Source organism: Trichomonas vaginalis, chromosome III (assembly GCF_026262505.1).
Source record: "Trichomonas vaginalis G3 chromosome III, whole genome shotgun sequence".
Taxonomy (NCBI): Eukaryota; Parabasalia; order Trichomonadida; family Trichomonadidae; genus Trichomonas; species Trichomonas vaginalis.
In genome coordinates, this window is record NC_067205.1 from 8,868,922 (window position 1) to 8,882,055 (window position 13,134).

Here is a 13,134-nt window from a genome sequence, read left to right on the forward strand (position 1 = left end):
AACTTCTATTCTATCTTCACTGGATATAAATACGAACAAGTAGAATGGAAAGAAAATATTATAGAAGCTTGGTTAGACCATGTCAAAGAAATTATATGCAATGGAAACGAAAAGGTTTATGAGTATATCTTATGTTGGTTTGCAAACATCTTACAACATCCAAGTGCTAAAAATGAAACTGCTCTCATTATAATTGGAAAACAAGGAACAGGTAAGAATACTTTCTTTACAGATATTTTGTGCAAACTATTAGAAGGTTATTCGAACCCTAATATGACAAACTTAGAAAACATCTGTGGCAAGTTTAACTCCTCAATTGAGAATATGAAACTTATAGTTTGCAATGAACTTCAAAGTATAGATACAACAAAAGTTTTAAACTCAGATGCTTTGAAGAGTCTTATAACAGATAAAGTTGGAGTTGTTGAAAGAAAGTATAAAGACTCAAGAGTTTGTGAGAATGTTGCAAACTTCATTATGGTTTCAAACAATACTGTTCCGATGAAGTTAGAAAGTTCTGACAGAAGATATGTAGTTGTCAGAACGTCAGATTCTCATATGCAAGATACAGAATATTTTGACGACTTAGCAGAAACTTTGACATCTGACTTTTACAACCACTTGTTCTCATATTTCATGACATTAGATATTTCTAAGTTCAATCCAAGACAAATTCCACATACCGAAGAAAGACAAACATTGTTAGAAGCAAACAAGAGTGTATATGAACTGTTTATAGATGAGACTAACTTTGAGTGTTTAGATGAAAGGTCATTGTACGATTCGTATAAACAATATTGTCAAGAATATGGTTATATGGCAGCGTCTAAACGAACATTCTTGGCAAATGTCAAAAGTCTTTTAGATGTTCAGAACGGCGTATATACAAAGAAAAATTTTTATGAGTAAATTTTAAAAAAAATATTTTTTTATCCGATAGAAAAGATGACGAAATATATTTCAGTCAACAAATATATGTCAGGACTTAAAGAAGAACTAGACCCATTCGCTTATTTGAATGTTTACTTCTACCATTTTGAAAAGTCTTCATTCAGCAAAGTTTGGAACATCGAACCAGTTAAGTTTGCTATTGTGACTAAAAATGGTGCGAAATTTGAAGACTTAGACATAGAAGGTTTGTTAGCAGTCAAAGAAAGTTTTGACAGAAGGTTCTCAAACCTTAAAGAAGGCAAAGCATACAAACTTGTTATACCTTATGAACCAAAGAAAGCAGACGACTATGAATATTATGAGTCTAAGATAGTTGAAGTTCAAGGTAAATTGGGTAAAAAGATTTTAGAGTCTAAGCCAGTGTTTACTCCTAAAGAGGAAGAGAACATTGACATTGACCCAGAAATGTTCTAAAAATAAAATTTTATTTTTACATGTCAAATTTCTTTTTCTCTGGAACTGGTTCAGGTTCTTTTTTCTCTTCTTCTACTTTCTTTTCTTTCTTCTCTTCTACTTTTTTCTCTTTCTTTTCTTTCTTCTTCTTCTTCTTCTCTGGTGGAGTTATGTCAAACTTCTCAGAACCATATTTTTGTAAAAGGTCTTTGTCCTTTAATAGCTCTTCTATTCTGTTTTCTATTTCATCTTCAAGAACAGCGCATGTGTCTTCTTTGCATTCTAAGAACTTTTGTTGGACTTCATCTTTCCAATCGGTGTCATCTCTGTCAACAAGTCTGTCATTGACAAATTTTAAGACTGCTCTGCTTAATGTTTTATGGTTCTTGTCATATTCCCAGAAACAGAACTTTAGAACAAATTCACCTTTCTTGTTTACACTATGTAAGATTTTATGGTCGACAGATGTTTTGCTGTCAAAAAGCTTGTCTCGAATATAGATAGCGAAATCGCTAGACATTTTCTAAAAGATAAAAATTTTAATTTTTCTAAAAATATGTTAGAAAAAAAGTTTGCTGACATTGACAAGAAATTTGAGAATGTTTTAAACAAGAACAAGAGGAAGTTAGAAAATGCTCAGATAAAGCCTATACATGACAAGTTCTTATTTGCTCAGAATGGTATAACAGGTCTAATTGCACCACCTGGGTCGGGTAAGACTTTCACTTATCTTAAAATGGCTGCACAACAACAAGAACTAGATGAGAAGAACCCATTCTATGAGTTAGTTGTTATTTGTTCGACTTCTGGTCAATTTGACCAAACCGTCAATTCGTTCAAAGATATTATAAAGAAGTCTAAGTTAGTATGTATAAAGGATACTGAGTTGTTAGATTGGATAAAGAAGTACCAAAGAAGAGTTTTGAAGTATAATGCTATAAATGAGTATATAAATTCGAAGTTTAAAGACCCAAATGAGGAAATGCAGAGAATATTAGAGAAGAAACACTTCAGAAACAAACAGAAAGAGATAGAATACATTTCGAAGAAATTGCAATCTTACGATTGGAAAACGTACCCTCATAGATGTCTTCTTATCTTAGATGACTTTGCTTCTCATCCTTTGTTAAAGAACAGAGAACAAGATATGTGTCGAATTCTTAAGAAGCTCAGACACTTTAACATCTCAGTCGTAATATGTGTACAGACAGCAAAGAGTTTAAGTAAGGATGTTAAAAGAATACTTACTGACATTATACTTTTCCCCGGATTGTCCGAAGACGATTTCATGGAACTTATGAAAGAGTCCATGGCAGGTAAGTTTGACAGACATGAACTATGGGAGAAGTACAAAGTCATACAAGACCCTCATACTTCTTTCAGAATTCATATCTACGCAAACAAAGTTCAAATTGTAAAAAGTCAAGCTTGAAAAATAAATGGTTCATTTACTCTGCTTGTTTGAAGTTGTCAAAATACTCTGTTATTTTTCACGATTTTCATAGAGTTTTAGGCTAGACCGATAAAATCCGGTCTAGAGAAATTTCACGATTTTCATACGGAATCTCTTCTCTCGGTTCTCCGAGGGAAGCAAGCATATGAGGAAATTCATGAAATTTCATACGGAATTCAGCAAAAATAATGTTTATGTTAGAATGTTAGATCTAACATGTTTTCTAACATGTTTTCTAACATGGTCTAAAACATACAAAATTCATGAAATTTCATACGGAATTCAATAAAAATAATGTTTATGTTAGAATGTTAGATCTAACATGTTTTCTAACATGTTTTCTAACATAACTATTTACAAGCGTTTTACATGGTATATGTTGCGATGGTTCATGACTCTAAACAATTTCGTAGCTTCTATTTCTTCTGTCAGTATGTCAAAAGTTTTAACGATACCGAAAGTTTCTTTATACTTCTTCTTGACGTCAGATAGAAGGAAATCGTCAGCAGTTGGATAGTTTTTGTTCAGAAATTCTAACATGTTCATTTTATCTTCTGCTGGTTTTTCTGCTTCTTTCTTTAAATCTGCATAGTCGTTTCGCATACGTTCTATCTCTTTGACGGAGTAGTTATATTTCCTCATTGCTGCTTTACATTTTGAACATTGCGGGTTCATTTTTGCGTTATATTCTGAAACCTTACCTGCTAAAACAACCAAGGCGTCAATGGTTTTCTTCATCTCGAACATAGCGGGTCTTATTTGTTCGTTCCATACCTTACCCCTACTATCTTTATCTCTTATTTCCCAAACACATTTTGCAACTAATGAAACAAAGTTGTCGTAGGTCTTAAATTCTTCGGATTTGTAAAGGTCAGAGATGTTCTTATATACCATGTCGCAATCTTTGTCCATAACCTTATGGTTGCAATGAAAACCAAGGAATTCATAATTTACCTTTCGTATGAACTTCTTTATTTCTACTGAGTCAGTTGCTTTGACTTCTATTTCGTCAAATTCGGGAATGGTTAGTTTTTGTTGTTGGATTTCAGGCAATTTGGGTAAATGGTCAATAATGTCCTGCATTTCATAAAGATACTGTTCATTTGTTTCATCTTTCGCACTACAGTCTAAATTACTTGTTAAAAGTTCTTGCTTTATCTTCTGGATTTTTGTTTCGAAAGTATATGAAGAAGGAATGAAGTTTTTCATCTCTACTAACATAGATGTTGGATTCATAACTAGCGAGTTTGGTGCTGTAGTTGTTTGAATTGTTGTTGTGCCGATTGTTGAAATCATGTCTTTTATACAAAATAAAAAAAATAAATAAAATAAAAAATAAAACTAATTTTATTTTTTATTTCGGGAAAATTCATGAAAATTCAAGAGTTTTAGACCATGTTAGAAAACGTGTTAGAAAACATGTTAGATCTAACATTCTAACATAAATTATATTTTTGGTGTAAATTTCATGAAAATTCAAGAGTTTTAGACCATGTTAGAAAACGTGTTAGAAAACATGTTAGATCTAACATTCTAACATAAACATTATTTTTGCTGAATTCAGCAACAAAATTCAAATTGTAAAAAGTCAAGCTTGAAAAATGTAAGTGTTTAGTCTTAGTAAGATGGTAGCTTCTTAAAGCAAATACCATTGCTGAGTTTTATGTACGTGAAGAGAAGTACAATGAATTCAATTACGAGTACAATTGCAATGACAACTAAGGCAACTATTTTTGTCTTTTGCCAGCAAGGGTACTTCTTCTCTTCCAATGGTTCGGCAGAACTATACTCACTCATGAGAAATGCCAAAACGGTTTAATAGAAAAAGTGTTATTTTTTCATGTCCGAAGACTCGAAGGTGCAACACTTCCAAAATACCGACGAACTCAGAAGAGCAGCATGGCAGTATGTTCTTGACAACTTCTTTGAGTTCTCCAGGCACACCTTGGAAAATGCTGAAGAACTCCGACACAGAGAATTTGGAGAAATTGCACTCCAATACTACATTGACAAACAAAGGGTAAACAAAGGGTAAACAAAGGGTAAAATAAGACTAAAAACTTAAGGTTTAAAAAAGTGACATTTTTATGAGCTCCGAGTCACCGAGAAAACTTGGTCAGATGTTAGCAGCTTACTTCCCTGAGGAGGATGGAAGCGTTACATACGTAAGGTTCAAAAACAACGAACCTGGAATTGCGTACCAAATTCGCAATTACATGACCATGGAAGAGTACGAAAGGTTCCTACAAGAGAAACCAGCTCTAAACAACTCAGAAAAGAAAGAATAAAAAGTTTAACTCGTAATTGTTTATTTTTTTACTTGTATGGGCAAGCTGCAAGAATGAAGTCGACTATCTCAGTCTTTGTCTTGACCAGTTGGACTGCTCTTGCGAGTACGTCTGTTTTGCGGTCTCCAGCTGGTGTCTGACCTTCGTAATTGCGCATGTTCTTGAGAGCTCCAGTTGTAAATGATTGTAGGATGAAGAGTCTCTCAGACTGCTTGAGGTAGTCTTCACGGTCACGAACCGAATCTGTGGTACGAGTCGAATCGGTCGATTTGAGGGAAGAGACTGAAAGCCTGTCGTCTTCCATAGGGGCTGTGGCATAATCTTTGCGTAAGCGGTTCAGACCTTCTTCGAACTCTTGGTCTCTCTTGGACTGAGATTGGAATTGCTGGGGTGGAGCTTGCTGGAACATCCAAGGGTTGGGGAAGTAAGGCATAGGCTGAGGAGGGTAGTTCGGGAAGCCTTGTAGTGGAAATTGGTAGTAACCTTGAGGTGGAAATTGGTAGTAATTTGGTGGAGGGACTTGCTGGAACTGAGGTGCAGGGGCTGGTGCTTTAGGTTCCTCTGGTTTGGGAATGGACTCGGTTGGTGGGACGTCGGACATTCGTCTGTGGCTTAACCGTCGGACCACAACGATAAAAATCTCTGCTCCTAGCAGTACTGCTACTGACAGTAGCAGTACTTTTACTGACAGTAGCAGTACTTTTTCTGACAGTAGCAGTACTTTTTCTGACAGTAGCAGTACTTTTACTGACAGTAGCAGTACTTTATCGTCGAAAACCCTCTCAAATTTTCCTTTTTACTGCTCCTAGCAGTACTTTTACTGCTCCTAGCAGTACTGCTACTGACAGTAGCAGTACTTTTTCTGACAGTAGCAGTACTTTTTCTGACAGTAGCAGTACTTTTACTGACAGTAGCAGTACTTTTACTGACAGTAGCAGTACTTTTTCTGACAGTAGCAATGGTCGAGGTCGAACCGACCGACGAGGCAATTTACCTAATTGAAATTAACGAGCTTGTTAAAGACTTCCTCAGGCAGAATGTAAAAGGCAAGCTTGTTAACTGTTGGATAACGGGAAGGGCTGCCTTGAATCTCGAGACTTCGACTGGAATTCCAATTCAAATACCAGACGGGACAGCCTACGACGACATAAAGCAAGCAAAGAAAGAAGCTCTTCTCAAGTTCTTTGCCAAGCGTCCTTGGATACTACTTCCAAACAGAGAGAACCCTTTCCCAAGAATGAGCCAAATTCTCAAGGGTCTCCTTCACTTCTCGGGTCAGCCGTTCTACATAACCTGTGAAGGCGACATCCAACCAGTTCAGTAAACATCTCATTTTCACTTCACTTTTTTTATGTTTTTACTCACACTCGTACTCAACAGGTTTGTGTACAACTATTTCAACTGTGAACCTTGTATTGACCGGTCTTCCTGTAAATGCAAGTTTGGTCAATACACAGTTTATGGTGGCAAGAAGGACAGTGGGGAATGTTATTCTGACATCTGTTGTTGCGCTCGAGAGAGATTTGAAATTTCAGAGCCACCTCCCCCAAGAACTCCAACACCAACACTCAAGTTACCAGAGTCTCATGTGAAGAAGAAGCCTTCTGGTAAGTTTCTTATAGCCATATACATGGCACGCTTTGAGTAAAAACATTTTTTCATTTTTTGAATGAAGCAAGTTAAATTCGTCCCACACCAAACTCAATGGACCGATGAAGAGTTTCAAGCCATGCTTGAAGACGTTGAGAACGACATAGACGGCGAACTTGAAGGAGCTCAAACCACAATTGCAACCAAAATTGCACAAGTCAAGGAACAGATAGCTCCACTTAAAGCTACCAAAGCTACTCTTGACCTCATGGATACTTACCGTTTAGAAGTAAAGAGTGGAATAAGACAATTAAAATTAAAACTTCTAAACTACGAAGCTATACTCCAAAAGTTAGCAGAAATGAGAAGACTTTACCAGAGCTACTTACATGTAAGGGACTTACCTTCAAGCAGTCCGACCAAAGATGAATTTTCTGACATTGTCCCAATTTTGTCCGAAAGTCAGCTCAGATGTTTCGAACTGCTCCCAACATATCCAGAATATGAACGTTTGCCTGAACTCTTCCGCAATCTCAAAAAACGTTTTTTGGTTCTCATGTTCGAAACTTTTATCGGAAGAGACAACAAACGTTCAGAAGAAGAACAAGATATTATTTTAAACTTGTTGTATGACTTAACCGTCATAACAAGCTTTTTGAAGTAAAACCGTCATTCTCAAACCACTTCATTTTTTCGATGTCCGAACAAGCACCGAAGCCGAACACAATAGCAGATGTCCTTTCAAGGTTGCCAGACAAGCGCCCAGTTCAAATTCAAATTATGCATTTGAAAGCTCATCTGACAAACACCGTTAAGACTCTCCAAAGTAGTCTTATGGAAGAGATGAAGGGACTTAAAGGTGAGTTCCTCATGAACCAAGCTTCCAATGAGAAATGCCTGAATGATTTGACGGAAACCTTGCGCATTTACGCGAGAGAGAACCGAGACCTTGCCAGACTCATCTACCGTTTCTTCGAAGAGATAGACGCCATCTGGAAGGTACTCGGAAAGGACAGAACATGCAACACCGTAATTCGTGAACACAGAATTGAAGAAGGAATTGTCGAGGAAGAAGAGAAACACGAAGAAGAGAAACACGAAGAAGAGGAAGAAGAGAAACACGAAGAAGAGGAAGTTTGGGCAACCCTTGTTGCCGATGACACTTACGAAATTTCCCAACCCTTACCCATTACCAAATCCGCAACAGGGAGACCGGCAAGGTTCTTACCCCAGTCCTCAACAACTTGGGACACTTGAACCTTAACCTTCGGAATCGCGGTTCAATTTCCATGGGCAAGCTTGTCGCAATTCAATGGGTTCCAAATCCAGGCAAGAAGACGAAGGTCAGACACATTGACGGTGACAAGCTCAACAACCGTAAGGAGAACCTCGAGTGGTTCTAAGAGTAAAAAAATTTTATTTTAGGGGGAAACCCCAAGTAAATTTAGGTGTTTATTTGGATAAGTATGTGAAATTAAGGTCAATTTGCAAAATTAGTTCCCGACCTTTGAATTGGACTCTTTCGTCATCCCAGTTGCGTAGGAGGTCGTCCCAGAGGAGTTGGTAGATTTGCCAATCCAAGGACGATTTGTCCTCCCAGGCATTGAGGATGTACTGCTCGTAGAGTCTCATGACCTCTCCCTTGCACCAGACACCCTCTTCCTTGGAACGTAAGGCTTCTTCGAAGTGCTCGAATGCGATTGGCTGCTTGACCATCCGAAATGACACTTTTTGTACGTTTGGTCAATGTTCGTGTCTCGTGCCATAGTCGACGAAAATACAGACAAACAGGTTATATATGAGTTTGAGACCAAGAATGGTGTAACTCGACCTGTCCGATTCAAAGACTCCGAGGGCGACCATGAAATTAAACGGAAATTACCTAGGAAGGAATATAAAATGGACTGGTTGCCACCACCTCCACCTCCACCACCTTTACCTGTTCCTCAAGTAAATAAGCCTTTCCCGTTCCCAAGAATTCCCACATTTTAATTCAAATTCGAATAAAAATTTTTTATTTCATGCAATGTTTTATTTCTGTGCCGTCTTCAAGTATGCCCCAGTACTTACGCTTGGAGAGGACATGAACTTCGGTGAAAATTTTGTCCAATTTGAATTGACCCATCTTCTCACCGACCATACCCATTTCAATGAGTTTGTTGTATCCTTCTTCGTTCGTCATGAGTGCGTCAATGTTCTCATAGTAAACCTTCACTTTGGATTTGACTTCCGAGAAGAATTTGTTGTAGTTGTCAAGGACTGCTTTTGCGAACTGAGGGTAAGACCAATGTTCGACAATAGGTTTTAATGTGGTTACTAAGCCACTTTGACCTTGAGTGAATTCGTACTTCAAAACAAAAGGAGAAAACCTTTCAACAAAGTTGTCGACCTTCTCATAATGTTTACTCTTCATCTCTTGAGGTTTTTTAATGGAATATCCCCATGTCGAATTCATAAGCAATTTGAGTGTCATTGCAAGTTTGGGGTTTGAAGCTTTCCTAATATCATACAGTTGTTGTATGACTTTTCCAACTGTATAGTTCCTTCCCGGGAACTCACCATCTTCGTTTGGAATTCCAGTCGGAATATATTGGACAAACCTCATGTACGCAGCGTTAAGGTCGACATAGTATATCTTTTCGTTTGAGTCGAACTTGTCGCAACCAATTGGTCCAGTTTGTGGAAATTCAAGTGAGTCTCTTATCTTCTGAGAAACTTCTCCTGTTATCTCATAAACATCGTCGAAGCAACCTGTTTCATATAAAACCTTCTGACCTAACTCAGATGCTCTCAATACATTTCCGACGAATTTGAGTCAATTGATTCTCAATGGGAAGTTTATTATAGCATCTTGAAGTTCTTGCAACCTCATTGGAAGTTCTTCTGGTTCAGGTTGGTATCCGAACAATCCAACTCCTTGTGGAATTGTGTACTTCTTTTGTACTAGAACTTTGTCTGGAACAACTTTTGGTCTTGCTAACAGTGAAAAGTTTGTTTCGTCTTTTGGTACAAAAGTTTCTGTAAGCTTGTCATCTGGAATTGGTTCCAACAAACCTTTCTCGAAAAGAATGTTTACAGCTCTGACAATGTTGCACTTGCCTTTCCGAACAATGGGTTTTGTAAGACTTTCGTTCAACATGAAGTGGTTGTGGACAATTACAATCTTCAACCATGGTAAGTCTTTGTCAACAACATAGTCGTCATGTGAAGACCTTTAGCTGTAGGTATGTTGACTCGGATATTGACATTTGCCAACGGTGCAATTTTGCCAATTGACCTCTGAGCATGTACCTCGTCTTCACACATGACTCAAGATACTTCATCTTCTCATCTGTAACAAGACCAGAGTTCCTGAGACATGTAAGAATACAAGGTTCATTGACAATTGTTTCAATTGAATTGTAAATTCCATACCTTGTCAAGTCAATGTCAGACTTATTTATGAAGGGGAAGTATCCAGCATGTTGTCTGACTGCTTGAGGGTTAGGTTCATGCCATTCGAACTTGACACTTGCAATTCCTTCAATTGCATTCAAAATGTCTGAGTCTGAGTCAACCATTTGTTCTCTCTTTGTAGTCTTGAAAGCGTCAAGAAGTTTTGCGGCTGTTTGTTCATTGCCATGTGCATAGTAAATGTGACCATCCAAATCTGTTATGGTCAATCTGAGATTGTGTCCTTTCTTATTTCCGTCTTGAATTGCAGCAAGTACTCCCATGAAGCCTTCTTTGTTCTTTCCTTCGTCAAAGTTTACTGTAAAGGTTCGACCAGATGTAATTTGACTTCTAACTTCACGATACTTCTCATATGCATATCTTGTTCTTTCCATGGGAGCATGACCATCCTCTGCACTACCTTTTTTCCTTCTCAAAGGATGCAATTGTTCGTCATGTTCCAGTAGAATCTGGCAAAGCCGTCGTGTCCTTCAACTTGAGGTTCACTAACATCGAAAGGCATGTCCATAAGACGTTCTTCTTCTAACCTTCTAGTCTGTTTGGATAATGGCACGTGCTGTTTCAAATCCATTTCGTAGCGAAGACCAGCCAGTTTGTCATAGACTTTTATGGGTCTTCCCTTCCTATATTTAAAATTCTTCGAAACTCTCCAACCATATCTTTGCAACTCTGCTTTTATTCTAGCAGACTTTCTATCCATTCTATATGGGGGCATTTTTATAAAAATAAAAAAATATTTTTTTTCTTTACTTTACATAACCACCTGCTGCCATAAGTCTTTGACGCCAACCCATACCAGCTAATGAAGGTTGACTTGGTTTAGTTTGGAAACTAAACTTTGGTTTTGGTTTATCTTCAGTTTTTGGTTTTTCTTCTTCTATCGGTTTTTCGTCACTTTTCGGTTCCTCTGACTTTACCCCACCTGCAGGAACAGTTGTGTCGTCAACATCTTCATAAATATCATATGCCATTTGTTTTTGTTTTCCTTTCAACTTTTTGTGTTTGTTGTAAAGTTTAGAATATTTCGACTCTAAGTCAATGAGATGTTCTATAATGAACTGTTGGTCAGTGAAGTAAACTTTTCCATCTGTTGTCTCGAAAGCTCCTTCAGACTTCAATATTTTATTTGTGAGAGTCTGTTTCTTTTTTGAGATACTAGCCGTTCCATTTCTATGAAAAGTGACTTTGTAGTTAGGGTTTGTATTTCCAGACCTGGCACTTTCTATTATTGAATTTTTCTCTTCATCTGTAAGTTCTTTGACAGGTTTTGACAATGGTTCTGAACTTTTTGTTTGTGGTGTCAAATCTACCGTTTCAACTTCTTCGGTCATTTCATCTCAGTAAAAAATTTTAGTTTGGTTTGTTTTCAACTGGTTGTTTAGGTTTTTTAAGTCGGTCTAAAACTTCCTGAGGTATAGGAAGAACTTGACAAACACGTGGTGTAACTGCTGGAAGTCGACAAATCCATCTTGAACCCATTTGTCTCAATGCTGTATTGTTCATTTCATCTCGGTAAAAAATTTTACATTCCCCACGTTTGAGGCGGTTGAGGTTGGTTATTGTTTACCCACTGTTGTGCATGGTTATATCCTCTGTTAAAGAATCTTTCACCTTGGTCCATATAGTGTCCTGCTTGGTTATAGTAGTCATTTGCTTTGTTATAATAGTTTCCTGCTTGTCTTCCTACATTGTCCATCCATCCTTGAACTTTTCCTCTTGTTTCAGGATTTGGAATAAGATTTGCTGCATCTCGTGCTACATCCCAACCTTTCTGTACAGTTTGTATAATAGGTTGTGCTTTCTCTTTCAGTATACCTAATGTACTCAAAATCTTCCTTCCAATTCCAAATGCACCTCTGGCTATTGTTCCCACTGCGGGTAAAAATCTGGATGCAACTCCTGCTAATGCGCCAAATAAACCCATTTCTTATAGGGTAAAAAATGACGAATCCGAACAAGGACCCCTATGTTTCTAAAGCGACAAAAAAAGCACTCATGATAAAAATCTTTAGTTCAACACCAAATGCTTGGTTTATGGATATCTTGGAAAACATTCCGAGGTATAGAGAAGATGGACCACCATACTGGCTAATATTTATCGGTCAAAACACAAGATACTGTGAAGCCATACCATTACAGTCCAAAAATATTTTAGATATCTTAGCAGCTTTGACAATATTCGTTGACAAATACCATCCAACAAAACTGACATCTGACTGTGAAAGTTCTTTCAAATCAGATGATGTAAAAAACTATCTGCGTTCAAAAAATGTAAACCAATATTTCATTGTCGACCAAAACCATTCTGCTCTTGGTGTCATTGACGGTTGTATAAAAATGTTAAGAGACTTAAACCAACCACAAGGTGGTGAAGCAAATGAAATGTCATATGACGACAAATATAGACACTTCTCCATGGCAAAGATGAGACAAGTTTTAAATATTTACAATAGCCGTAAACAAAAAGGTTTGGGAAACCACTCCCCCGAAGAAATGAAAAACAACCCTGACTTAGAGAAAGACTATATATTTAACAATTTAGTCAAAAGAGACAAACAAGAAAGAATGCCGGGCTTCAAACTTCAGAAAGGTGACAAAGTAAAAATAGAAATACCTAAACGCGACCCATATGAAAATACTATTGACTATGACAACAATGGGAACTCGACAGGTACTCGCATTCGTGTTCGTAAAAATAGAAGAAAGTATACAAGAGAATATTATGAAGTTTTAGGCAAACATGGCAAAATGTACAGACTGCAAGCAGAAGATAAAACGACTATTGTCAGACCTCGTTTCAAACTTGTCAAAGTTCAAGGTGGTATACTTTCAAAGACAGTTCCTAACAAATATAAGACAACTCCTGACGAATATGCTAAAGAAGTTGAAAATGACGACTAAGCATTTCTATACCATGCGTAAACTGTCATGTAAGGTGGCATGTAGTCTTTACTTTGTCCCGTTGTTTGCGTATATCCCGAAACGCGATGTGTATGGTTTCCATCT

General features: G+C 37.3%; 13 protein-coding genes and 1 pseudogene across 14 annotated transcripts, besides 1 other annotated feature; 6 read left to right on the forward strand and 8 right to left on the reverse strand.

Annotated features, from left to right (window-relative positions):
* Positions 1-13,134: part of a mobile genetic element that runs on past both edges of the window.
* Positions 96-909, forward strand: TVAGG3_0667810 (annotated as a pseudogene). Its single transcript has one exon. A coding segment is annotated over exon 1 (814 nt).
* TVAGG3_0667820 (uncharacterized protein) lies at positions 1,382-1,864 on the reverse strand (the record flags this gene model as incomplete). Its single annotated transcript, XM_051242268.1, has 1 exon — positions 1,382-1,864. One exon carries the CDS (start codon positions 1,862-1,864, stop codon positions 1,382-1,384), a length of 483 nt encoding a protein of 160 aa, XP_051088855.1.
* Positions 2,081-2,776, forward strand: TVAGG3_0667830 (protein of unknown function, DUF4106 family; the record flags this gene model as incomplete). Its single annotated transcript, XM_051242269.1, has 1 exon — positions 2,081-2,776. The coding sequence occupies one exon, from the start codon at positions 2,081-2,083 to the stop codon at positions 2,774-2,776; it is 696 nt and encodes a 231-aa protein (XP_051088856.1).
* Positions 3,152-3,472, reverse strand: TVAGG3_0667840 (organellar and viral DNA polymerase type B; the record flags this gene model as incomplete). The annotated part of the gene is made up of 1 exon (XM_051242270.1): positions 3,152-3,472. The coding sequence occupies one exon, from the start codon at positions 3,470-3,472 to the stop codon at positions 3,152-3,154; it is 321 nt and encodes a 106-aa protein (XP_051088857.1).
* TVAGG3_0667850 (organellar and viral DNA polymerase type B) lies at positions 3,543-4,093 on the reverse strand (the record flags this gene model as incomplete). Its single annotated transcript, XM_051242271.1, has 1 exon — positions 3,543-4,093. A coding segment is annotated over one exon (551 nt), but the record flags the coding sequence as incomplete, so codon positions are not given.
* Positions 4,885-5,085, forward strand: TVAGG3_0667860 (uncharacterized protein; the record flags this gene model as incomplete). The annotated part of the gene is made up of 1 exon (XM_051242272.1): positions 4,885-5,085. One exon carries the CDS (start codon positions 4,885-4,887, stop codon positions 5,083-5,085), a length of 201 nt encoding a protein of 66 aa, XP_051088859.1.
* Positions 5,114-5,686, reverse strand: TVAGG3_0667870 (uncharacterized protein; the record flags this gene model as incomplete). The annotated part of the gene is made up of 1 exon (XM_051242273.1): positions 5,114-5,686. One exon carries the CDS (start codon positions 5,684-5,686, stop codon positions 5,114-5,116), a length of 573 nt encoding a protein of 190 aa, XP_051088860.1.
* On the forward strand, positions 6,755-7,339 carry TVAGG3_0667880 (uncharacterized protein; the record flags this gene model as incomplete). The annotated part of the gene is made up of 1 exon (XM_051242274.1): positions 6,755-7,339. The coding sequence occupies one exon, from the start codon at positions 6,755-6,757 to the stop codon at positions 7,337-7,339; it is 585 nt and encodes a 194-aa protein (XP_051088861.1).
* On the forward strand, positions 7,372-7,890 carry TVAGG3_0667890 (uncharacterized protein; the record flags this gene model as incomplete). The annotated part of the gene is made up of 1 exon (XM_051242275.1): positions 7,372-7,890. A coding segment is annotated over one exon (519 nt), but the record flags the coding sequence as incomplete, so codon positions are not given.
* On the reverse strand, positions 8,128-8,391 carry TVAGG3_0667900 (uncharacterized protein; the record flags this gene model as incomplete). The annotated part of the gene is made up of 1 exon (XM_051242276.1): positions 8,128-8,391. The coding sequence occupies one exon, from the start codon at positions 8,389-8,391 to the stop codon at positions 8,128-8,130; it is 264 nt and encodes an 87-aa protein (XP_051088863.1).
* Positions 8,422-8,667, forward strand: TVAGG3_0667910 (uncharacterized protein; the record flags this gene model as incomplete). The annotated part of the gene is made up of 1 exon (XM_051242277.1): positions 8,422-8,667. The coding sequence occupies one exon, from the start codon at positions 8,422-8,424 to the stop codon at positions 8,665-8,667; it is 246 nt and encodes an 81-aa protein (XP_051088864.1).
* Positions 8,690-9,148, reverse strand: TVAGG3_0667920 (DNA/RNA polymerases family; the record flags this gene model as incomplete). The annotated part of the gene is made up of 1 exon (XM_051242278.1): positions 8,690-9,148. One exon carries the CDS (start codon positions 9,146-9,148, stop codon positions 8,690-8,692), a length of 459 nt encoding a protein of 152 aa, XP_051088865.1.
* On the reverse strand, positions 10,875-11,099 carry TVAGG3_0667930 (phage tail repeat-like family; the record flags this gene model as incomplete). Its single annotated transcript, XM_051242279.1, has 1 exon — positions 10,875-11,099. The coding sequence occupies one exon, from the start codon at positions 11,097-11,099 to the stop codon at positions 10,875-10,877; it is 225 nt and encodes a 74-aa protein (XP_051088866.1).
* Positions 11,651-12,052, reverse strand: TVAGG3_0667940 (uncharacterized protein; the record flags this gene model as incomplete). Its single annotated transcript, XM_051242280.1, has 1 exon — positions 11,651-12,052. The coding sequence occupies one exon, from the start codon at positions 12,050-12,052 to the stop codon at positions 11,651-11,653; it is 402 nt and encodes a 133-aa protein (XP_051088867.1).